Source organism: Rousettus aegyptiacus, unplaced genomic scaffold, assembly GCF_014176215.1.
Source record: "Rousettus aegyptiacus isolate mRouAeg1 unplaced genomic scaffold, mRouAeg1.p scaffold_m13_p_14, whole genome shotgun sequence".
In the NCBI taxonomy this organism is placed as follows: domain Eukaryota; kingdom Metazoa; phylum Chordata; class Mammalia; order Chiroptera; family Pteropodidae; genus Rousettus; species Rousettus aegyptiacus.
The window spans coordinates 14,000,518-14,026,984 of NW_023416289.1; the positions used below are offsets into that span (position 1 = coordinate 14,000,518).

Below are 26,467 nucleotides of genomic sequence, written 5' to 3' on the forward strand. Positions count from 1 at the left end.
GGTTGTGCCGTGGGAGTGTGACCTAGATGTCATACAGGGAGGGCCCGAATTCCTGAAGGGTAATGGTGACAGCTGTTAGGGTCCCCAGGTTAATTATTTCCAAAGTCACACAGAAGAGAATGTGCTGAGGTGGGACCTCCCCCACCTGGCCTTGGCTTCCCAGGGCACGGGTTTGGCCAGGACTCGCTCTGCTCCCTACCAGACCGAAGTCTAAAGATCGGCTCGGTATTCCTTCAGGCCTCTGCTCCCTCACCCTGCACCACCCCCAAGGGACCTCTGGCTCTTTCCTGAGACCGATTTGCGGGGTCCCAACTCTGGGCCTTTGCTCTTGCTGTACCCTTTGCCTGCTCCATGGCTGGGCCCACCTATTTTGCTCAGGTTGCTCAGTAAACACTGGTGAATCGAATTGCTCTGTAAATAAACAGAAAGTGCCAAAAAGAACTGACCAGACCGACTGAGCTGAGGAGATGCAGCACCCCAAATTTGCTAAGCAAACAAATAACCCACAATGGGAGAAGAGAAAGGACCCATCAAGTTTTTTCTTGTGCCTCTGTTCCCCAAACTCTCCTTTTACGTATTCTAAACAACTTTGCTCTCTCTGTGCCTGAAATTTAGTCTGTCCTTCTTTGTGTCTGGACAATCCCACCCTAGGTGTCAAGAAGCCCTCTAGGATCCCCACAGTGGCCTCATCCTCAACCCCCCAACTTCTTATCACTTAGCAAAGTGGAGTGACTTGCTCAATGGCTGTGAACTCTGTAGGTCCAGGGACCATGGTTCCTCATTCACTATTCCATGCTCAGAGCCCACCACAGGAACTCAATGGAAGCTAAATAAATATCCAAATAGCTACTGGGTTATGCATGAGGGCAGATTAGTAATGTAGTGAGGAGACAAGAGAACTAAGATGTTAAATCAAGCAACATTCAGTCTACGGCCATGCTACCCTGAACAAGCCCAATCCTATCTGACCCCAGAAGTTAATAAGCAGGGTCGGGCCTGGTTAGTGCTTGGATGGGAGACCACCTAGGAAGACCAGGTGCTGTAGGTATAAAAAAATAAGGGATTATAAATTGACAAGGTCCTTGAAATCTGTGAGATCGACCAAGGGTTGCCTTGCCTAAAAAAAAAAAAAAAAAAAAAAAAAGTATTAAGTACAATAAAATAAAAAATAAATCAAGCTATATTCAGAGACTGCAATATGCTGACCAGCCCTGCAGCCAGACCATAAGGAAACCTGCAGAACAAAGGAAGATTTCTGCCAGGATTGCTAACAACCCATTTCTCCACACCCTGAAGAGAAAGCAGGAAAAACAGAGTCTTTAAGTGGCACCCTACACAAAATAAAATCATTCATTCCCTATGGCTAAAACCATAGGGAACCTATGGATTAAAGGCTAGGAACTGCTAGCAGGCTGCTTATGCTACATATTCTTACCTTTTTATACTATGTACTCTAAGCCCTCTTCATTGTATGTCCATATCAAAGGAAATGGATAAACAAAATCTTTAAACTGTAACTCACAGGAACTAAAGAATGGTTTATAAAGGGGCTTTTTTCTCGTCTTGGCTTCTTGTCTTTGCTTTCTCTAGTCTTTGCTTTTCCTTTTCTTTAATAAACTTTCCCTTTAACTCTAACTTTGGCACGTGTTTGAATTCTTTCTTACACTCTCCACCAAGAACCTTCTTCTGTCTCAGTGCAGGGCTTGGTCTTCCCCTACTTGGGGGAATTTGCCCTGTGCTGCATCACTTAGAACACCGGGGTATCTTCTGCCTTTCTAAGCAGCCTGGATAATTTTCTGAGTTGGTGCCATCTTAGTCAGTTATTCCACATTGCCCAAAGACACAGGTCCTCATTTGAGCTCCATCTGGTTCCTTGCTATTTCTCTAGTCTTTCTCACTGTTGTTTTTCTCCTCAAGTTCCCCCAAGAGCATAGAGGCCTGACAGTTTCACACTAAAGCTGAGAACTTTCCCCAAGATTCTTTCTTGCTTATTTCCTGGAATCTGCTTTCCATCTCTCTAGCCTTAGAAAGCCAGTGACTCATTTATGGAGCCAGGAGTCTCTTTTCTGCAGGGATTGCTTGCAGGATATGTGAGAGGAGCAGGTGACATCATTTTTCACTCTACCCCCTCTTGGTCCCGGCTTTTCTTATCTAAAACCTAGGATTTGTTGTATCATGACAGGCTGTGGCCTTGCTAGTTTTCCCCTTGACTTAGGCAGTCCTCATTAAACCAGGGCCCTTGTACCCCCAGGGGCTTACCCCGCAGCATTTACAGAGATTCCAAGGTCCCCAACCTCTAGACTCCACAAGGACACAAAATCACCTTTGTTTCCTTGCTAAGCTTCCACATAATAACGACCTCTGGCTCTCCCTGGAAATCTAGAAAACTATTGGAATATACATAATGCACTTTTAAGATGTCAAGCTTTCTCATTCTTTCTTGCCACCAGAAATCATATTTTGTAATTGAATTTTTTAAAATTTCAAATGCAAATGATAGAGTGTGTAGCCTGCACATACACTGCCTTCACATCAGCTGTCCCTGGCAGGAGGTTTTCCCATCGAACAGGAGGGGAATAGTGCAGACCTCACCCACACTGAGGCAGGTGACCTGCGTGTGTGTGTCCATGTGAACTCTGGGGGAATCTGTGGCAGCTGGGTTGAGGGAGTGAGGAATTTTAGGGACTGTTGATGCAACTGAATGAATGGGGGTAGCATCTGAATCAAGGTGTGCTACATCTCAGTGGGTCTTTGAAAGCCTAGGTGTGTATTTGTTTTAAATTCCTCAGGGTTTTTGCAAATACTGCTTGAATTAAAAATGCTTTGCAAATGGGTCAGTGAAACAAAGTAAAAGGATGGCTTGTGGATAGTGAATTAACCAGGCTTTTAAATGAAGGTTGAAAACAATGCTAGAGGAGTACAATAACTCATCATCATCATCATCATCATCATCATCATCATCAACAACACACAATGACAACAGCCATCATTTTTGAGGACTAAATATATAGCAGACAGAGCTGTCTACACATGCGCACACATGCACATACAGACTCACACAGCTATCATGTCAAAAGCAGGTCTAGGAAATCTTATCTCTTGTAGGTCCTCTATTCTGTCCTGGTCTTAGAACATTTTACCCAGGACATAATTTGTGGGATTCAGTGCAAAATAAAAATGTAAAGCTCCTTGTACAAAATTATTATGAATTTCAAGATGGCGATGACAGAGCATCAAACAATCATGGGGCACTTTTGAACAGGGAGCTGTGTGTAACTACGCAGCTCTAGGCCTGTGAAGCAGGCCCTGCTTTCGCCTTAGAATAACTAGGTTCATTGCTCAAACTTTTGTCCATTGGGAAGATTTTCCTCACAGCTGGGGAGCAGGGGGTGTAGCAAAGAACGGTTCATTTTGTCTCCTTCGAACCAACACAAAGCATCTTAACTCAAGCCTGGGCTTTCTCCCCTTCCATTAGCTTGCTGGGCACACCACACAATGCATAGATGTGAGCTGAATGAGAGGCATCAGTGCAACAGCGTTAGGTGACATTGGTGTTTGAGCTACCTGTTTATATAGACTACTTGTATATTTGCACCTGCCCAAGCTTAATCCGGAATATACAACATATAAATTATAGTGGATTTGCTGTTCAGCTTGGCCTAGCTAATGATTTTGTGGATCTGCCAGTACCACTTTATGACAGGCAGTTCAAGCCCCATGGTCACATGATAACCCATGATCATGAACCCAGTCAATACCAAGGTCAGGAATTACTCTTCTAATGCTGTGGAGTTCTTTAATCCAGATGACTTGGACTTCTGCGGACCTAGAGGTCTTTCCTGTGACTCTCCTGTTGGGTCTTGCCCAACGCTCCCCACAGCATCTTTCTCTATGATGGATCTGCCTCATCATGTGTCTCAAGAGGCAGGACCACTCGTACTGCAGCCTGGACCTGCAGTAGAGCTTGGTTCTTGCTCTAGAAATCACTCAGAATCAGCAACCTTCCACGTACCTGATAAATGGATCAGAACAGTAAGACAAAATGTAATATTCTTCCTCCAAAACCCAAACAAGAACAGAGGCACAAAAACAGGAGGAAAACAGAAAGCAAACAGTAAAATAATAGAACTAAACCAACCATCAATAATTTGTGCAATTAGGTGTAAATGTACTAAAATACCAGGTAAAGAGCAGTTTCTCAAATGAATAGAAAAGCAAGACCCAACTATGTACTGTCTATAGTTACACTCAGTTTGAATATAAATACATAAATAAGATGAAAGTAAATGGATGGATAAAGATACACCAAGCTAACAGTGAGCATAAGAAAGCTGCAGTGGCCCTATTAATAGCAGAGAAGGTAGATTTTAAGAGAATTGGTGGTACCCAAGCTACAGAGGGAAAGGCACATGGGCAAAGGATCCATCCATTGAGAAGTCATAATCCTATATGTGTATGTATCTAGTAATGGAGCTTCAAAATAGTTGAAGAAAAGAACTGCCAAAAAAGGGAAGAACTAGACTAATCTATAATAATTACTGAAGATTTTTACACCCTACTCCCATCAGTGGATAAAACAGCTAGACTAAATAATGAGGAAATATGTAGATCAGAAGAACATTGTTAACTACCTCGATGTAACTGATATTTATAGAATACTACACTCAACAGCTGTAGCACTCACATTCTTTTCCAGCAAACATGGTCCCACGATAGACCATATGTTCACCTGTCAAACAATATTAATAAAAGTTAAAGAACAGAATATGTTCTCTGACCACAATGGAAGAGAATTAAAATAAAAAACAATGAGATATACAGAAAAATATCAAATATTTGGAAGTTATACAACGCACATCTAAAGAATTTGCAGGTCAAAGGAGACATTTCAAGAGAAATGAGAAACTAGTCTGAATGAAATGACAATAAAAATGAAGCATATCAAAACTTGTGTGATGTACTGAAGCAGTGGTTACAGGTAAATTTATAGCTTAAAACACTTATATTGCAGAAAAGAAAAATGTAAGTAGAGATTAGTCCACCAGCATTCTCATGGCTGTGTGGTTACAGTGCAGAGTATGAATATTGCAGATCAAGTCCCCTGGTTCCCAGCCTACAAGCTCTCCACTCCACCCACTATGGTAGCCCAGAATATCATTCTGAAACAGAAATCTGATTGTGTCACTCTAAACCCTCCCATGGCTCCCCATTGCTTCAGGGTGAAATTCAAAATGGACCTTGGCAGGCTGGCCTTTTATGACCTTACTCCTGTTCACCTTTACTTCTCAAGCCATGCCCTGTTTGCCACTGTACCACATCCAGCTTCCTGAACTGTCCCTTGAAATCACAAATTTCTCTCTCTCCCTTTCTTTTTTTCCCTAGAACTAGGGTTGCCAGATCAGAGGCAGGACTCCTATTTAAACTTAAATTTCGGATAAATGATAAGTTTTTAGTATGTCTCCAATATTGTATGGGACAGATGTATGTATTAAAAAAGTATCCATTGTTTATCTGAAGTTCAAATTTCACTGAGTGTTAAATTTTTATTTTTTATTTGCCAAATCTGGCAACCTTACCTAGAATGAGCACATGGTGTTCCATCTGTCTATTCCCTGCTTCTTTGCTTGGCTGAATTCTTTTCCTGAGTCAGATCTCAGCTTAGAAATAGCCTCCCCCAGGAAGACACTTCTCCTTCCCCTCTCTCAGGCTGAGGCTACAGTCTTATTAGTGTGCCTGAGTTGTGCCCACCAGGCAGGGTGGGTCTACCTCTTTCACTGCTAACTCCTCAGCCCCTGGTATAGTGTCTAGCACTTGGTGGCCACTCAATAAATACTGGTCGAAGGAATAAATACTGACTTGGATCCTAGATCCATGGCCCACTCCCTGCCTTCCAAGTCTGGTGCCCCTAGTTTTTTTTTTGGGGGGGGGCAATGTATCAATTATTGGTCACTGCAAACAAATCATTCCAAAAGTTAGTGACTTAAAACAATAATAATCGTGGTTTGCTCATGAATCTGCAAACCAGGCACAGCTCAGCAGGAACAGCTTGTCTGCAGCATCAGCTAGGGCTGGAGGGTCCACTCCCAAGATGACTCACTCACATGGCTTTCAAGTTGGTGCTGTATGTTGCTTCTCTCCACATGTGCCTCTCCATAGGGTGGCGTGGTCTTCCTCACAGCATGGCAGCTGGGTCCCAAGAACAAGAAGAACATTAAAAGAGACAGAAAATGACAGATACTAGTTTTTGGATCCAGAAACTGGTAGTGTCACTTCCACTACATTCTATTGGTTAAGCAACTGCAGATTTCGTATTCAAGGAGAGGGGATATAGACCCCATCCCCTAATGGGACAGTGCTAAACTATTCTGTGACCATGTTTTAAAGCCACTATAGAGGACAATACTCACCATGATACTGGATGGATGGTGGTGCATAGGATACCTTTCTTCATAGGTCAGTGGGTAGCATGAGACAGATATGTTCAGGGCAGGCTTGGAGTGAGACAGGACAGGGTACTGGGCGGCCGGTAGGGGGATGGGGGGCAGGGGGATGAGTGATAAGGAGAGTCTTCCCTTGAAGGCAGAAAGATCTGAGCAACTCAGCCAATGTAGGCACTTAAGATAATCGCATCTGAAAGGAGGCTGCACAATTGGCACCTGTCATAGGTCCCTTAGGATACTGTAGACGGAAATTTTGAAATTGAAGTCTTTTCTTTTGGTTTTGAAAAAATTTAAATCTATTGTATGTTGACAGAATAGTAAAATAAACAACCCACACACTCGTCTCCTAGTTTTGCCAATGGTTAATATTTTGCAATATTTCTTCTTCGAAAGTAAGTTACAAATAAGACATTTTCCTCCTAAATCCTTCAGCCTGCACCACTCCCAACACCCCAGAAGCATTATACTCTCTGGACCAGTGGTTCTCATTTGGGGGGATTTTGTCCCCCTGGGGACATTTGAGAATGTCAAATGGAGATATTTTGAAATTATATATTTTTTGTATTGAGGAAAAAATTCATATAACATAAAATTCACCATTTTAAAGATTTTGAAGTGTACCGTCCAGTGGTTTTTTTTTTTTCACGTATTCACGACATGACACAACCATTATTACTATCTAATTCTAAAACATTTTTTCAGACATTTTTGCTTGTTGCAATTGAAGGGTTGTGGTGCTCCTGAAATCTAGTAGGCAGAGGCTAGACATGCTGCAAAATCCCAGAATTATCTGCCCCAAATGTCAACAGTGTCAAAGTTGAGAAAATCTGCTTCACACAATTATAGCACCAATATCACATCTAAGGATATCAACAACGATTCAGTAGTACCATTCCCACTTGTTCAAGAATGTCTCTTTAGCATTTAAATTTTAGTTCAGGAGGCAAGGTTCACATATTGCATTTGGTTATGTCTCTTTAGTCTCTTTCGATATAAAAGAGTATTATCTGCCGCACATGCAGCCTTTTTGTCATTGTTTTTTGAGTTCAGGCCCATTTTATAGCATCATATTCTGAATTTATCTGATTGCTTCCTCAAGATTAGATTCATGTTAAACATTTTTGGCAAGAATACTACATTGGTGGTTATTGCATCACAATAGGAAGCCCATAATATGAGGTTGCTGTGTTATTTATGATGTTGAAATTGGGTGATAATGTTGTTCAGAGACAGGAGTAAGGTGCAGCCTCCCATACCCTACCCACCCAAGTGTGGCATCCAGGTGGTGGCCTTACTGGAAAGCAGGGATAGCCTGGGAAGGATGCCTCTTATCTAGGGGGAATTCTTGGGCCCTCCTCCCTCCTCTTTGCTGTTCTACCTTTAAGGGTCAAGGGGAAGGCTCCAAGAGCTAGTGGTTCCCTTTGCTATCCCAAGTTGGCTGGGAGGCCTTGGGAGGACTCCTGGGACTTTTCCCACTGTTTCTTGGTGCCCAGGAAGAAGAATGCTGGAGGGCAGAAGTGGGCTGAGTCCCTCAAGCCTAGAACCAGATGGCTGACTGTGGGCCACAGTGGGTTAGGGAGGTTGTAAGGCTGGAAACTATAGGGCCTGTTAGCATTCCTGTGGCAAACTGTGCAAAAGCTGTACTGGAAGTCATGCCCTACTGTCCTCCTTTCGGGAACCCCCCTCTTAAATACCACCTCCTCCAGGAAACCTACCAGGACTGCAAGAAATCAATCGCCCCTGTTCTCAGAGTACTTCAGGCTGAAACCACTTTGAGGACAGAAATTCTATCCCATTGCACTGGAAGTGAGAACTTGACAATCTGCATAACACTTCAACTGAGCCAAAATTTAAAGCATATAAAAATCTAGTTTTCTGGCTTTTCTTGAAAAAATCTGACGTTCTGGCAACACTGCATCTCCACCTGCTGTCAATGGCTTCCTCTTTCAGACCAAGCACTCACTCTTCACACCTCCCCAACACTGAGTCCGAGTGTGGCTTTTAGTGTTACTTCTGTACCATTGCCAACGTTGAAGTAGAGAACCAATTTTCTGTACCTGTGTCTCTGAAACAAATGTGACAATAAAAGAGAGGTCAAAGGGTCATGTGCTTCAGGGAAAATGGGAGAGAGCATATTCCTTTGTGGAACTGAAGAATATTCCTGCATGCTTATAATACAATCAAAGTTAAGTCTTCTAAATGTACATATGTGTATATATATGTGTGTGTATATGTACATATACATATATATACATATATATATGTGTATATATATGTATGTATGTATAATTCCCCAGTGTCATTGTGTCTCAGCATTGTGGTTGTGCTTGGGGGGGTCTCTGGAGTGTCAGGCTCCTCAGTTTGACTCTCTCAGCTTTACCACTTACAGGCTATGTGACCTCAAACAAGACTGATGATACCCAGATGCCTCTGAAGCTTAAAACCCTCTCTTGACTGCTTAAATACAGCCTGACTGCTATCCTAGCAACAAAACACTTGAGTACGTGACTTTCAAGACTATGCTGAGGAAGCATGAGATCTCACGTCCAAAATCATTTTTTTCTGTCTGGAAATTTGCCCAAAGTCAACACCTGCCTAACTCAAAAGCTAAACCTTGCTCCCAAGGGCAAAGTTTTGGCCCTTACTTTGGCAAATGGTGACCCACTCTACTCCCAAGGCCACAGCAGGGTCAAGGCCTCTGGAGGTCAGGACTTTTGTGGAAGTCACAGTCTGACCTTGGAGATGCTCAGGGCCTATATAGCTCAACTAAGATCAAGGGAGGGCCATCAGGCAGTAGCCAGATCAGAGTAACTCATCATGAGTTCTCCGGCCATAGTCTTCAGCACATGCCAGCAGGATTTCCAGAACCAGAACCAGGGAATTCTGGGACAAAGGTAACTCTCACTTAAAGATGTGAGTGCAAAAGCAGGAGGCCTCAGAGACTTCTGAAAGCCAGTTTGTATTCAGAAGGGGAACAAGCCTGAGAAGGGAGCATTTACCACAAAAAAAAGTGTGGATCAGAAATGTAAAGAACTGAAGAGATTGGTTAAGAATGTGTTTAGCTGTAAGTAAGAGAAAACCTAACAGTAGCTTAAACAAATATTTGTTTCATGTTTGCCCACCTCCTAATATGGTATTAGGAGGTGGGCAGACCAGGGTTGGGACAACTACTTTACGGTATCATGAAGACATTATACTTTTCTTGTCCGCCATCCTTAGCATGTTAGACCATTCTCAAATCTTTTCCCTCATGGCCACAAGTGGGCTGCTACAGCACTAGGCATTATATTCACATCCAGGGCAGGAATAAAAAGGGAAATGAGGCACAAAAAGAAGACAACTTTACTGATGTCAAAAAAAATGTCACAATCTTGCTTTTATAAAGTTCCCACCTCGTCCCTGACTGGTCTATTTTTATGCAAATAAGACATCCAAATCGGCATTGTCTGGCCCAAATAGCACTGGCCTGATTGGTCAAAATCGTGCATCCTGATTGGTCATTTTGGAGCTGCTCTGATAGGTCAATAAAGATGCAAATGGGGATATAGGGAACCAGCTGGTTTCATACACCAAGTTTCATACACTAAGCCTATAAAATCAAGAGGTACTGTATGAAACCTCATCTGAAACCCATCCTACTTCTGGATTTTTCAATTATATGAGCCAATAAATTATTTTCATAATTTAAGGCAGTTTAAATCAAGCTTTCCGTTCATTACAACTGACATCATCTCATGGATACCGTCTGTTTCGTTTTTCCTTTTACTATTTTTATTATGCACTATAAAAAAACAACCAAAAACATACTGCTTTTCTTCACATTCCTATGGATTTTAGGAAATTATTGCCTTTTCCTTTGGAGAAATAACACACAGACACAAAAGTACCGCATTGTGAAGACTGCAAATTCCAGAAGTCAACAGCTTGAAGACAACTTCCAGGGACAGGGAGAAAAACAAGTGCCACAAGAGACAGACAAGCACAAATAAGGACAGCAAGCTAAGGAAATGACCATTTCAATGCCATTGACCCAGACAGTAGGTACTCTTTTTCTCTTGGCACCCATTGCTACCACCTCAAAGGTGATTTTTGGTCTATTGTCTGAAGAACTCTTTGTCACAGGACACAGCGGTTGCTTTGAGGAGAGGTGCAATGAGAAAGGGTCGAGTATGAATAAGAGTCATGCCAAAGTTCAAAGTCAGGGGAAGATCCATATTGAAAAGGAAACCCATGTAACTACCACCCAGATCAAGATACAGTAGTTATCTCTTATTCATGGGGGGTATGTTCTAAGACCCCAGTCGATGCCTGAAACCATGGATAGTCCGCAACCCCTGGGCTGCAGACCAGTATTGCACAGCAAGAGGTGAGTGGTGGGTGAGCAAGCGAAGCTTCATCTGTATTTGCAACCACTCCCCAATGCTAGCATCACCGCCTCAGCTCTACCTCAGATCATCAGGCATTAGATTCTCATAGGACCACCTGTCCCTGGTGCCGAATATGTTGGGGACCACAGCTATAGATAGTTTTTTTCCTATACATACATACTTATGATAAAGTTTAATTTATAAATTAGGCACAGTAAGATTAACAATAATTAATAATTATAATGATATACTGTAATAAAAGTTATGTGAATGTGGTCTCTCTCTCAAAATATTGTATTGTTCTCACCTTTTCACTTTAAAAGAAGCAATTTATGGCCTCTCTGATATGCCAGCATCCCTACTCTTGTGCTTTGGGGCCATCATTAAGCAAAATAAGAGTTAACTTGAACATAAGCACTGCCATAGTGAGTCAGCTACTAAGTGACTAATGGGCAGGGAGCTCTTCAGTATGGCTACCCTGGACAAAGAAATGATTCACATCCTGGGCAGAATAAAGCAGGATAGCATGAGATTTCATCACATTACTCAGCATGGTGTGCAGTTTCAACTTATGAATTGTTTGTTTCTGGAATTTTCCATTTAATAATTTTGGACTGTGGTTGACCATGGGTAACTGAACCCCCAGAAAGTGAAACTTCAGATAAAGGGAGACTACTGTATAAGACATTTCCAGCACTGCAAAAATCTTCCTTATTTCCCTCCCTCAGTCAATAATGCCCTCAGAGCTAAACACTATTTAGCATTCTATTACCATTTATTATAGTTTTGCCTGATTTGGAACATCATATAAATGGAACCATACCATATTTACTATTCTTTGGTTGATATCTTTCATTCAATATGAGATTTACCCATGTCTGTGAGATTTACCCATGTCATTGTGTACAGCAGTTCATGCATTTAAACATTTTTTTTTTTTTAGTTTCTAGTTATATGAATATATCATTATTTATCCATTTGGTAGATATTTGAATTGTATCTAGTTTTTAGTTATTATGAATAAAGTTGATGAGAACATTCTACACATGCCTTTTAGTAGATACTACACTGAGTTTTCTTGGGTTTGTACCCATTAAAACTCAGGTGTATTAGTTACAGCAAATAATAGTTTTCCAATTTACCTTTTGCCAGTTCTAGTTACTTCCTCATCCGCACTTGGGATTGTCAATCTTTTAAATTTTAACCAATCTAGTCGGTTTATAGTATCTCATTATGGTTTTAATTCACGTTTCTCTATGGATTAAATTTCTCTAGTGATATTGGACATCTTTCCACAAACTTATTGGCCATTTGGAAATCCTCTTTCATGAAGGGTCTGTTCAAGTCCTTTTTCCTTAATGATTTTGATATTCTTTATTCTGCATGAGTCCTTTTTTGAGTATACATATTGCATTGCCCTTTTCCCAGTTTGCGGCTTTTCACTTTCTTAATTATCTTTAATTAACAACTAGAAGTTCTTAAATAGGTTTAGCTTTTTATGGTTAATACTTCCTGTATCTTGTTTAAGAAATATCTGCCTACTCTAAGGTTATGAAGATATTTTGTTTTTTTCTAGAAGCTTTATTGTTCTACCTTCAAATTATGTTCCTCATCCATCTCTAATTAATTTTTGTGAAGGCTGCAAGATACAGGTAAAACAGTCAGTTGCTCCAACACTATTGAAAATATCTTTCTCCCACTTAAAGCAATGTACATAATTTATTTTTCAACCATTCTTCTTTTATAATATACACACTTAAATATTTGTATTCCTTTAGCTGCATCCCATAACTTTTGAAATATTGTATTTAATTTTCATTCACTTTGCAACATTTTCTGGTTTCCCTTGTGATTTCTTGATTTATGGATTATTCAGAAATGTGTCTAAGAGCATAAGGACACTTAGCACAGTTCTGGCAGCCAACTCAGCCCACAGCCTCATGGGGCTGAGCCGAGGGTGGGTGGAGTGGCTGCTTGCTTATTTACATGCAGCCCCCTGGGAGCTCTATGGGTGGGTGATGACCCTGTCCACCATTGGCGCCACTGGCATCAGCTTGTACAAGCTTGTGTATGCACTGTCCCCCCTCCCCCCGATCCTTCTCCAACTCTAAAACATGCCCTGGGTCATAGGAGGAAGAAAGGAAAGCAAGCTAGCCCCTTTCTAGCTGAGCGATCAGAATTAAGTCATTTAATCTCTAATCTCTAAACCTCAATTTCCTGATCTTTAAAATGGGGATGATAATGTTTAATTCAATGTTCTGCTGAGAGTTAAGTGGGACGGGAGTCTTGCTGTGGAGCACTGGGTAATCATGTAGCAGGTAAAGGGATGAGGCAAGTAAGAAAAATTGCCGGTATGCCAGACCCTGACACCAAGTCTGGCTTTGGCCAGAGCTGGGATGAGGACCGCTACCCAGGGTTTGTACCCATGAAAAATCAGAGTTGGGATGAGGACTGCTCCCCAGGGCTTGGTGGACAGTTCATGCAGGGCCTACAGGGGCAAAGCTGGGAAGTGGCCAGTGGGGCTGCTGGTGGTGGTGGTGGAGGGTGCACCCTGTGAGCTCCTCCTTCCACACTGGGCTGGGGCTTGGTGCCTGGGTGATAGCTGTGTCCCAGGGGGGCTGGTTTAAGTTGGAAGGTTATATCCTTCACATCCAATGTCCCCAGATGATTGCTCCCCCATGGGACTCAACCCCCTCCCAGCTCCCATACCTCTACCTCCTAGGCCTGCAGGCGGAGGCATAGAGGATGAGAAGTGGTAAAAGCAGAAGGAAGAGAGTCCAGAGAACCCTGGGAGCTGCAGCAGCTCTCTCTACTCTCTCCAGCTAATTCTGAGCTTACCTTGAACTTGTCAAAAGACAGCCACGGACTCACCCCTGTGCCCAAGGCCCTAGGCAGCATCTCTTTGCCTATGTCCAGAGTTCCTGCAGAGTGCCTCTTTTCTTACCTGCACAGAACTTGAGGGACAGCGGTGAGCTTGTTGGAGAGCTCCTGGGACTCTAGCAGAAAGGACAATTTCTAGGTTGAGAATCATTTCCCCTATGTCTGAGGGCTCACAACACCAGCCAGAAATAACCCCCATCTATCCTGCTTCCCTTTCCTGATAACTTAGGGGACTCTGCCTTTTAGAATTTCCAGATGAGCAGCAGGGGCAGTGTGCTGGGTGGGGACCTGAGTTTCAGAGTGAAGTTGGATTGGGAGAGCCAGTGGGTGCTTATGGCTCTGATGCCACATCCACCCCCTGCTGGATAAATCAGGAACAGTGCCTTTGGGGTAAGTACTATTTTGCAGGAGGAAAAAAAGCAGGAGGAGGAGGAGGGTTTCAAGCACACCTCCTGCTCTTCATATTTGGTCTCTGGCACAGAGCATTCACACTCTCCCCTTTCTCCCCTGAAGCCAGGGTCCCCAGCCTCAAGAAGTAGGCTCTGCATCCCCCCAGGTCTCCCAAATCCTCCACTCAGATCATACCACACATTTCTGAAGGTCCTTTTGCTAACAAGCATTGTCCTGGGAACATCAGGCCAGTTCCTGACCAGTAAAATCACCACACAATGTTTGTACTCATTAGTAGATGAAATGGGCTCCCAAGGAGGGGACTTTTATAAAATACTGGAGGTAGGCAACTATATTCACTGGGAGGAAAGATAAATGTTAAGGATTGACAAACCCAAGGAAATTAGAAAGTGAAAGAAACTTAACTGTAACGAAATTGAATAATCAAGCCAAAGATCAGTTATTTGCAAAAAACTAATAAAATTTGATAAGCCAATGGAAAATTCACTTACAGTTATAGATACAGATATATAGATTGAGCTGTAACAAGAAACTCGTGTTTGGGGCCAATTCAGTGGTGGCGGGAGGTGGGTGACACCTGCTGGAGGGCGTAAGAAGAGTGGGGTGGGAAATGCTGATTTCCTTCTTTGGCCTCTACTTTGGTTTATGGGTTGCATGAGAGCTGCTATGGTCTGAGACTGTGCACAGAGCAGCTGGACAACATGAAGGTGGCTAGAGATGTTTGCTGACTGACTCATGGACTGAATTAACTTTGGGAGTATCTGACTCCCTGATCTCAGGTGAGAGAAAAGAGTCTACTGACTGTTTACCAGGCTGGGGCCCTTCAGGCAGGAGCCAAGCTTGGGGCAGAGCCTATGTCGGTAATTAAGTTGTGTAATTAGGCAGCTTGATAAACTGTGTGCTAGTTATGGGTCCAGGAAATGTACACTGTCCTTTGCCTGGCATCCTCTCAACTCCTATTCAAGCTTCATGACTGAGTAAAAGTTTCCTCCCCCAGGAAGCCTTCCCTGGCAAATTTCCTGCCCCCTCCCTCTGCTGGGGTAGGTGTCTATCCTGGTGCCACATGCCCCTGCGACATTCTTTTATCAAAGAACTTTCCCATTGCATTTTTAAAATTTTCTTTTGTTTTTAATTTTCATTATGGAAAATTTCTAACATAAAAAAAAGTAGCAGTACAAAGATGATGAAGTCCATGTACCCATTACCCAGTTTCAACAATTACCACCTCATGCACAATTTTGTTTCATCTGTATTACCTACCACCATCCCCCCGACCTCGGATTATTTTGAAGTGAATTCCAGAATGCTATCATTTTATCAGTATTTACTTATATTTCTCTAAAAGACAAGTCCTTTATTTAGAAGAAAAGCATAACCACTATACCATTATCACTACTAAAATATTAACAATTATTCCTTAGTGTTATCAAATATCCAATGTTTACCTTTCTCTGATTATCTCACTATTTTCTGATGGTTGGTTTTCTTGATTGTCTCCCCCATTGGACCTGAGCAGGGACCTGGGCTGTCCATGAGTGCCTCAGCCTTTGTCCATCACTGTTCATGGGGCTGATACACCTGTGTGCACATACCTAGGTAAAGACAGCCACTGCTCTGTAGGTGAGCAAAGCCACTGAGTGCCTGGGTGGGAGGGAGCCTTGGCCCAGAGTATGAAGAGCTACCTTCAGCATGGGTGCTAACCAGGCCCAGCCAGTGCCTAGAGCCCCCACCTCAACTCGCCCTTTCCAAAATCCACATGCAGTCCTTGCTTGCCACCACCATTTCTTCAGCCAGAATCTCTAAGGATGGGGCCAGGGCACAAGGATTTGGGAAACATGTCTCAGGTATATTTGTGGTATTGCCCTTCCTAGCTCCTAGTAGTCCCACCAGAATGGGAGCACACCTTGGGGCCTAATACCTTCACCCTGCACCACTCGGAAAAGAGGAAGTCCTGGGATGGACCACTGGGCCCAGCTACAGCCTCTGGAAGAGAAAAGTCAATGTCAGCTGTAAGGGAGACCTTGACACCGGGTTAGCTTTCTGACAGAGTCACCAAGACAGCCACTAACATTCTTGGGGGAGAAATGAGGACTGGCCCTTTGCTGATTATTCAGGGACCACCTCCTCAGAGAGGCTTTCCCAGATTAGCCTGCCTCCTCCCCCAGCAATAGTATGTGACCCTCTGAGCTCCTAGGACTGTTATCCTGAGCCAACCACAAATAAATCCAATGCCAGCCTGATCCAAAACAGACATCAGTGCCCATCTGCAGAAGAAGTTGTCACAGGCCCATCCTCTGCAGAGTGCCTTCTTCCCATGCAACCTGCACCCCAACACCAATTGCTGGTGCTGACACCAGGCCAAAGGCTGCCAAATGGCAAACTATGGTTTCCACTTGTTGCTGGGAGGCCTTCCTCACAATAGCTTGTGTAAACCCGGGCTACAAACAGCCCCTTCATCCTCCTCCCACTGCCTTGGGCCAGCCCAGTTTGTACATTGAGGCCTTGAAGCTGATTCAGCCTGTATCCCATTTCCTGATGGGCAAATGTGTGATAAATTCCCTCCAGAGTGGTGAGGGAAGGCAGGGGTCCTGTGTGTCCTAGCATCTCCACGAAAGGGCAGTCTGATTCACCCCAGCATTGTGCTGATGAGACCAGGCGTGGGCAGAACTCTGATAACATAGAGAGGAAGGGAGCAGCCATTAGCACTAATGAGACAGGCGGCCTGAAAGCTTTTTACTTTGAAGCTATTTGCCTACTCAGGGAACAGTCCGTTCTGTTTCCTTGGCTTCCAGGAACCCTAGGCAGAAAGGGGTTTGGGGGCAGAAGGGGTGGGGGTCTCAGAGAGTCTGGAGGGAGACAGCAGAGGGGAGGCAGGGCCAGGGATGAAAACAAGAGGGTCTGTTTTTGGCTAGGTAGGTTTCTCCCCTTCCCTTTCCCCTCCAAAACATCCAATGTCTAGGTCTATACCCCATCCTCACCCCACTCTGACCACTGGCCCATCACCCCCTTCAATGCCCTTGACCCAAGTTCCTGGAAGCAAAGCAAACAACATGCCATGTAGTGTTTGAGTGAGCATCTCCGGGGTCACAAATTAAATTAAGCTGTCAGCGCTGCCTGCCTTGTTACTGCTAATGGCTCCAGCCTGCCTACCCCCAAGTCCCTGTCCTGTAGAAATTTGGAGGCCCTCAGCACCCCATCTTGTTCCCAAACTGTGATTGACTCCTGGAGACCTCACCCACAGTTGGAGATGGGCACCCTCTTGTATAGCACTTAAAATCTCAGGTTCCAGGGAGAGAGGCCTGAGCTGTAACCCACTCCCCTGGGGAGGGCCTCTCATGCCCTGGCTGCAGGGCGCAGTCACGTGTGGGCCCTTCATTAGACCCTGCCATATAAGCTGAGGGCACAGGGTGGTCAGGAACTCTTGGGGCAAGGATCCAGCAAGCAGAGGTAAGTCCTCAGGTTGGGCAGAGACTCCTACTGTCTGGGGGCCTCTCTCTGGGGTAGGGTAACTCCAAGGATGAAGAAGGACTAAGTGGTTGGTCTTCCTGCTGAGCCAGGCCATGCTGACTGCAGTGTTGCTGTGCTGTGCTCTGCTGCTGGCACTGCCTGCCATGCAGGGGGCCCAGATGGGCTTGGCCCCCCTGGAGGGCATCAGAAGGCCTGACCAGGCCCCGCTCCCAGAGTTGCCAGGTCAGTGTGGGCAAGGGTGGGTCTGCGTGGGCCTAGACACCTTCTGGTCACAAATTATTTTGCCTGGTATGCACCCTCCTTTCCCCTTCCCAATCCCAGGCCTGGGAGGTGGGTGTTTTGTGCATGGGAGGGTTCTGCTCTCACATCATCTGTTACAGGCCTGGGACTGAGGCCTGGGCTGAAAAGGACAACTGAAGAACAGGCGGAAGAGGCTCTGCTGCAGGAGGCCAAGGACTTGGCAGAGGTAACTGCTCAGGGAAAGGGGTGAGGCCACAGGCCTTGGGAGGGGATATTAGGCATCATCCCCACTCTCCACTTAGTGACTCCCTCACCTGGGGTGTCCCTGCACACCATCCTTCCTCATGTTCCACTGCCATCCCACTTGGATTGGGGCAGGTGAGGTCCCTGGATCTGCCTTTGGAGACCCATGCTCCTGCATCCCTGCAGGTGCTCGATCCAGAAGGACGCGAACCACGCTCCCCGCGTCGCTGTGTACGACTGCACGAGTCCTGTCTGGGACACCAGGTACCGTGCTGTGACCCATGCGCCACGTGCTACTGCCGCTTCTTCAACGCCTTCTGCTATTGCCGCAAGCTGGGTACGGCCATGAACCCCTGCAGCAGAACCTAGGTGGCCGACATCAGAGTCGAGGCTGGAATAGGGAGGCATGAATAAAGTTTGGGACCAACCCTGAGGCTGTGGCATTATTTCAAACGTGGCTGTCGGAGGGGGAAGGTCACGGCAGGGATGGGGATGCCACGGAGCCTAGAAACCACACACACACCCCTACCCCAGGGCCTGTGTTACGCCATCATCTGAGTTACTTACAAGCACGCTCTTACGGTGCCAGGTGCCGTTGGGGTAAGCAAAGGAGAGCCGGGCTCCAGCCCTCACGTTATACTGCATAGTAACTGCGCGGAAGGGTGTGCGCAGCGCGGGACAGGGGCTGTAACTCCTCGCTGGCAAGCAAGCATTAAGCTCCAGGGGCTGCTTGCAGCTAACTTGACGTGTGACCCACAGGGAAGCCCTCCCCTTACCATACCTCAGTTCCACTCGGGAGAAAGCTGATGCAACAGTCTGGAATATTTCCAAACATAAATACTCCGCACGCCTCCACAGTGCCAGATGCACTAGACCTGGAAAAGCTAGTCTATACTCCGCACGCCCCACAGTGCCAGATACACTAGACTTGGGAAAGCTAGAGGGCCCAATCCAATTCTCGCGCCACGGGCGCCACCACGCGGCCAGCCTCAAACGCTCTAAGCAGCTCCAAGCTGCTCCAGCCAGGAGTTGGAGGCGCTCATCCCCTCAGCGCGCAGGCGCAAGAGGGCCGCCCAGCCGACACCTGCGCAACGCTAGTACCGGAAACCAAGCGGAAGCCGGGTTCGGCTCAGAGCCCCGCCCCATTATGGTCACGTGAGGCGCTTGCGCGTCACCTGACGTGCTTGACAGTCCGTAGCCGGCGCCGAGTCAGCTGGTCCTGGAATTGCGCTGCGTGCCTGCGGGTTGTGGTTCTCCGGTCCAGCCGCTCCCGCCGCAGCCATGTCGTTCTTCCCGGAGCTTTACTTCAACGTGGACAATGGCTACTTGGAGGGACTGGTGCGCGGCCTAAAGGCTGGCGTGCTCAGCCAAGCCGACTACCTCAACTTGGTGCAGTGCGAGACGCTCGAGGGTGAGCCGCGAGGCCGGGATGCCGGGCCTTGAAAGGCAGGCAAGGAGGCTGGCCCGGGCCTGCGCGTTCCGAGATCTGGGCTAGGAAGCCGAAGGCGGGGATTCTCGAAGGGACGGAGAGGCCTTGCTGAGAATTTAGGGGGCCGATGGCGGGTGCGCGGGAAGGGGATTTACCTCTAGCCGCTACTCGGCTCAGGCCCAAAGGAAAACAAGGCTTTAAGAACTTCAGTGGTTCGCTTCTGCTGGGGCCACCTCTTTCCCTCTATACCCACCGCGTAGTTTGGAAAAGAGAGTCTCTTGGGAGTGGTTGGTTGGCGTGAGATTTGCCCATAAAGTCTCTTTACCCTGACGTAGCCAGAGTGAGCTGTCCTGTGGCAACGCTTGGGGGAACTAAGCGGAAAAGTCCCATTTCCCTTATAACATTTACACCAAGGCGTTAGGGACCATTGTGTGTTCACGTTGGCCGCGGGGTGAGCCTTCCTGGGGAATTGCTGAGCCTGCTTAGTTAGAGTTTTCTCCTATTGAGAAACCACTGGCCGAGCAGAGTCTTCTTGAAGGCAGTGGTTGAGGTGTGGCCCTACAAGTCTCCAAGTTCATACACAAGTATTTGGCCAATAAGTCCCACCCTCTCAGAAGGATCCTTGTTGGGACAGGGTATCTTAGCACAAGAATTGTGAGAAGCTGAGTTCCCCTTTTTCCTCGAGCACACACAGCTTTAAAGTGATGTGGACCCCCCAAGACACAGCTGCATCAAATTTACTGCATTAGCTATGTCCCTAATTCCGGTCTTCGCTTCCTCCCCCAGGTGATAGTGAAGGGCACAGTGGCTGGGATGTGAGTCCCCATCTCTGACCCCCAAGTGATACTCGAACTAGTCTCATGGTAGATAACCGTGGGGGAAGATAACCAGATGATTCACTCCCCGGAGAAAATTTTCAAATCAAAAACTCGTTGAGATTAAAAGTGAGCTCAATTTTAAAAATCAGTTATTGTTTTCTTTGCAAACTAAACCAGTAATGTGGAAATACATATCTTTACATTTTAATACTTACTGAAATTAAAATACAACTGTGGACTTTATGGTTTTAACATAAATATGCAAAAAAGATTGTTCACCTTGCTTATGGGAGTGGAGGTGGAGAAGGAGAGGAGAACAATTAGGGTGTTGGGTTGTAGGAGCCTACCAGCAACCCATTGTACTCACTGTGAGGAAAGCAGGAATAACAGAGAGAAGCTGTCTGGAGCAGAGCCCGGCAAACAGTTGGCACTTAGTGTGAGTTCTGTGGACTGACTAGGACTGGAGAAAGTTCTTAGCTTAAATCTGAAGGTAAACTCCATTGATTATAAACTGGAATTTGATAAACTTGTTTCCTTTCTAGACCTTCCTCATTCCTGCAGCTGCCTCCTCCTTACTTGCCACCACCACCCCTACCCCCCACCCCCAAGCCAAGCTTCTGTGGCCAGAAGGTTCCCATCTTCCCAGCAGACTCTACATCATCCTTCATAAACATATTAGGCTATTCTTCCTACAACACTGCTCGGGACAAGGAACCCTGTGGATCACTATACAGACCTTTAACATGACATTAAGAGATTCTCTTGCTCTTTCACACGTATTCCTTTCCCTTACACAAGCCATGCCCCTTGGCTCTTGGTGCACATAGTATGGTGGACTTTGGAATTAGACAAATCTGAGTTTCAATCCCAGCCCTACCAATCACTGGATTACCTAAAACAGATTATTTAACACCTCTGGACCTTGGGTTCTTCATCTAGTATACTAATAGTACCACTCTCGGAAGGCTGTTAGATGTCAGCAAAATTTTACGTGTAAAACAGCCCAGCACCAATGACAGGATGAGCACTGGGTAAATGTTAGCTCTTGTTGTCAATATAATTTGCACCTGCCATTCCCTCTGTTTCCTTCTGTCCCCATGAAACCCAGTGATTTCCATCTTTCAAGGGCCAGCCCCAGTAGCACCCCATCTTAGAACCTCTTTGTGGCCATGCTAGGCTAGACATTGTCCTCTCTACCCAATTATAGCTCTTGTTTGTTTGTGCTGCTTTCCTAGAAATTTCTTGATACAGAGTTTGGAATTTTTGGGACCCTGAATGCTGGGAACGTGGAGATGCTCAGAATGTTAAGGGGCTTGTGGTAACCAGAGCAGGAAGAGGTGATCAGAAACCCCATTTGTCCTCTACAGGAAAGCCTTCTGAAGGTGACACCAGAGGCCTGTCCTCCAGGCCTTTGTTGTTGGATGTTTTTGCCTCCCCATCCCAAGGAGAAGGGGACACCAAGGAAACCTGTGGTGCCTAGTGAGATCTGTAGGTATGTCTTAAGGTGATGAGGTTTCCAAAGAACATGTTTTAGGTGTTTTGACATTTCTCAGAAGGTGCATTGCATTGGGCAGAGGTGTTTTATTTGTTCTGCAAGGTAAGAGAAGTATAGACCCTCCACCACACTCTAGCCTTCCTCCCTGGATTCCACTCCAGAAGGGCATCTGCTGCTGACCTGTTCTGCTAGAACTTGGTCTCTTAGCACCTCTGAAGCCCATATGCCCTCCATTGTCCATCTTGCTTGATTGTCTCTTCTCTGAGGTAAGAGAAAGAACCTGAAGAGGTCCTACCCCCTTTGGTGAGCTGAGGGGGCAGAAGAAAAGCTGAATGATCACAAAAGCTCTTTCCAGCTCTGAGTATGTGTTGAGTACCTTCTGGGAGCTGGGTCCTGTGTTAGAGACTTGTGGAGAAGAGGAGGTGGGTCAGAGATGTACAACAAAACATACAGTATTACTTAACTTTGTTTTCATTCATTCAACATATACTTACACCTATTTTATGCGATAAAGAGCTGAGATACTTTGTTGAATGATGTTCTTTTTTTTTAAGGTAAAAAGCTATTTATACAACTAAATATTAGAAACCATCTAAAATAATAGTGGAAGATCAATTAAGTAAATTATGGTACAGTCATATAATTAATACAATAATTAAAATAGCATTTTAATTTTTTATTAATATGTAAAGTACTGTGGTACGTAAGGAAACAAAATGCAGATTAGAAATGTATAATGTGTTTTTTTCCCACTACGATTGACATTCAATATTTTATTAGTTTCAGATGTACAGCATAGTGGTTAGATATTTATATAACTTAGAAAATGATCCTCCCCCACTCTAATGTGTCTAGTACCCACCTGGCACCATACAAAGTTATTACAGTATTTTAACTTTATTCCCTCTATTGTATTTTACATCCCCATGACTATTTTGTAACTACCAGTTTGTACATCTTAATCCCTTCACCTTTTTCACCCAGCCTCCAATCTCCCTCCCTTTTGACAGCCATCAATTTGTTCTCTGTATGTATGAGTCTGTTTCTGTTTTGTTTGTTCATATATTTTGTTCTTTGGATTCCACATATAAGTGGAATCATATGGTATTTGGTTGTCTGATTATTTCATTTACTGTAATACCCTCTAGGTCCATCCACATTGTCGCAAAATGTAAAATTTCATTATTTTTTTTTTATGGCCGAGTAGTATTCCATTGTATAAATGTACTACATCTTCATCCAAACATCTGTGAATAGATACTTAGGTTGCTGCCATGTATTGGCTATTGTAAATAATGCTGCAGTGAACATATCTTTTCAAATTAGTGTTTTGGATTTTTTCAGATAAATACCCAGAAGTGGGATTACTGGGTCATATGACAGTTCTATTTTTAATTTTTTGAGTAACCTCCATGCCATTTTTTATAATGGCTGCACCACTATCTCATCTACTGTACATGAGGGTTCCCTTTTTGCCATGTCCTCTCCAACACTTGTTTGTTGATTTTTTTTTGATGATGGCCATTCTGACAGATGTGAAATGATATTGTGGTTTTAATTTGCGTTTCTCTGATGACGAGTGATGTTGAGCATCTTTTCATATGTCCATTGTCCAGCTGTGTATCCTTTTTGGAGAAATGTCTATTCAGGTCCTCCGCCCATTTTTAAATCAGGTCGTTTGTCTTTTTGGTGTTAAGTTGTATGAGTTTTTTATATATTTTGGACAGTAACCCTTTATCCGTTGTATCATTGGCAACTATCTTCTCCCACTCAGTAGGTTGTCTTTTTCGTTTTGTTTATGGTTTCCTTTGCTTGCAAAACTTTTTAGTTTGATGTAGACTGATTTGTTTATTTTTTCTCATTTCTCTTACTGGAGGAGACATACCAAAAAAATACTACTTGGAGCAATGTCAAGAGAGTTTACTGCCTATGTTTGCCAATAGGAGTTTTATGGTTTCTGGTCTTACATTTAAGTCTTTAATCCATTCTTGTATGGTATAAGAAAGTGATCTGGTTTCTTTCTTTCCTTTTTTTTTTTTTTTTTTTTTTGCATTTATCTGTCCAGTTTTCCCAACACCATTTATTGAAGAGACTGTCTTTACCTCATTGTATATTTTTACCTCCTTTGTCATAGGTTAATTGACCATATAGGTGTGAGTTTATTTCTGGGCTCTCTATTCTCTTCCATTAATCTACATGTCTGTTTCTATGCCAGTACTATGCTATTTTGATTACTATAGCCTTGTAGTATAGTTTGATATCAGGTAGCATGATACTTCCAGTTTCGTTCTTTCTGATGTTTGCGTTGGCTATTTGGGGTCTTTTGTGGCTTCATATAAATTTCAGGATTATTTGTTCCAGTTCTGGTATTTTGATAGAGATCGCATTGAATATATAGATTGCTTTGGATAGTATGTACATTTTAATTTATTCCTATCCATGAGCATGGTATATGTTTTCATTTATTTGTATCTACTTCAATTTCTTCAGTGCCTTATAATTTTCTGAGTACAGGTCTTTTACTTTCTTGGTTAAATATATTCCTAGGGTTTTTTTTTTTTTTTTAATGCAACTGTAAATGGGTTTTTTTTTTTTAAATTTCTGGTAGTTCATTATTGGTATAAAAATGCAACTGATTTCTGAATATTAATTTTGCATCCTGCTACTTTACTGAATTCATTTATCGGTTCTAATAGCTTTTTGGTGGATTTTTTTAGGATTTTTCTATATATAGTATCTTATCATCTACAAATAATGACATTTTAACTTCTTTTCAATTAGGATGCTTTTATTTCTTGTCTGGTTGCTGTGGCTAGGACTTTAATACTATGTTGAATAGAAGTGGTTTAAGTGCACTTTCTTGTCTTATTTCTGATCTTAAGGAGAATGCTTTTAGCTTTTCATCCTTGAGTATGAAAAATTAAAAGCATTTTAGCTGTGGGTTAGTCAAATGTGGCTCTTATTATGTTGCAGTATTTTCTCTCTGTTCTTTCTTTGTTGAGAGTTTTTATCATAAATGGGTGCCGGATTTTGTCAGATGCTTTTTCTGTCTTTATTGATATGATCATATGATTTTTATCCTACATTTTGTTTGTGTGGTGTATCACATTAATTGAGTTGTGGTATTGTACCAACCTGAATCCCAGAAAGAAATCCCACTTAATTATGGTGTGTGATCTTTTTAATGTATTGCTGAATTTGGTTTGCTAATATTTTGTTGAGGATTTTTGCATCTATGTTTATCAAGGATATTGGCCTTTATATATTTTTTCATAATGTCTTTGGTTTTGAAATCAGGGTAAAACTGGCTTTGTAAAAGGAGGTTGGGTCCTTTCCCTCCTCTTCAGTATTTTTTGGAGTAGTTTGAGAAGGATAGTGTTAATTCTTTGAACATTTGGTAAAATTCAACTGTGAGGTCATCTGGTCCAAGACTTATCTATTGGGAGTTTTTTGATTACTGATTCGATTTCGTTGGTAGTTATTGGTCTGTTCAGAATACCCATTTCTTCTTGATTCAATCTTAAAAGATTGTATGTTTGTTCATAGTATTTTCTTATAATCCTTTGTACTTCTGTGGTGTTAGTTGTCATTTCTCCACTTTTATTTCTGATTTTATTTATTTTGGGTGAATGATGTTGTCTTGACCTTCATAGTCTAGGAGTGGAGGTCAGTGGGGAAGGAAGACATTAAGAGATCAGTGTAGCATAGCAGAGACATTAAGAGATCAGTGTAGCATAGCAGTTACAAATGTGAGCTTACTACTTCATGGCTCTGTGACCAAGTAACCTCTCTGTCTTGAGTTTCATCATCTGTAAAGTGATAATAATAGTGGCATCTACCTGGCGGGGTGGTTATGAAGGTTAAACAAGATAATCCCTGTAAAGCACTTAGTATGAATTTGGCACGCGATAAGTGCTGAGTCAGTGTGTTAGCCGCTGTTATTGTTATTTTAAACTAAATACTGTATATAATTACATGGGGGTGATACCAGTGAAAGGTACAGTGGTGGAGTGGTAGAGAATCACAAAGGACCTTTCTTTAGAGAATGTGGCTGGTTAAGGCCCTGCTGAGGAAATGATATTTGAGCTGAGATGTGAACAGTGTTGAGCCAGCCATGCAGAGAGCTGGGGTGGGGGTGGGGAGAAAAGCATTCAAGGCTCAGGCAGAGAGACCAGTAGTGAAGGCAGAAATAGTTGGCCCAGTGAGAGAGACCAAGAGGAGCCCTGGGTGGCAAGATGTGGGGGATGAGAGTATATACAAATCATCGGGGATCCCAGATCCTTTGTTTAAAAAACAAAATCGGACTGAGACCAGGAGAGGAATCCCCTGGCTACTTAACACTGGGTATGGTGGCAGAGGTAGTGATGGTATGGAGCACCACCTTCTACAGAGACTTGATGAATTTGAGGTGATTGGATGTGACTAAGTGAATGTGTTTCAGACCATGATGAGCATTTATAGTGCTACTTCAATGTTTAAGTGTTCGCTTGCTCATTCAAGAAATATTTCCTGAAGGCCAACTGTGCATCATCCCTTTGGCCTCCTGAGACAGCCAGGCAGGTATTTCAGGCATTACCTTAGTTCTGAACCTAAACCCTCAGCTTTGACCCTGGCTTTAGCCTAAAAACATTTTTATTGATTTCTCTGACTGGATACAGAGAATTCAGATGTGAGTG

At 43.8% G+C, this 26,467-nt stretch overlaps 2 protein-coding genes across 2 annotated transcripts in view; both read left to right on the plus strand.

Moving 5' to 3' along the window:
- Positions 1 to 12,591: 12,591 nt before the first annotated feature.
- Positions 12,592 to 18,511, plus strand: LOC107520225 (agouti related neuropeptide). Its single transcript, XM_036231474.1, has 4 exons — positions 12,592 to 16,129; positions 17,603 to 17,788; positions 17,947 to 18,032; positions 18,236 to 18,511. The coding sequence occupies exons 2-4, from the start codon at positions 17,659 to 17,661 to the stop codon at positions 18,416 to 18,418; spliced, it is 399 nt and encodes a 132-aa protein (XP_036087367.1). The 5' UTR covers positions 12,592 to 16,129; positions 17,603 to 17,658; the 3' UTR covers positions 18,419 to 18,511.
- Positions 18,512 to 19,232: 721 nt separating this feature from the next.
- ATP6V0D1 (ATPase H+ transporting V0 subunit d1) overlaps positions 19,233 to 26,467 on the plus strand; it is a 40,091-nt gene continuing 32,856 nt past the window's right edge. Inside the window, exon 1 of the mRNA XM_016163698.2 lies at positions 19,233 to 19,460. Coding sequence (XP_016019184.1) covers positions 19,331 to 19,460 — 130 coding nt within the window. The 5' untranslated portion in view covers positions 19,233 to 19,330. The remainder of the gene's footprint in view (positions 19,461 to 26,467) is intronic.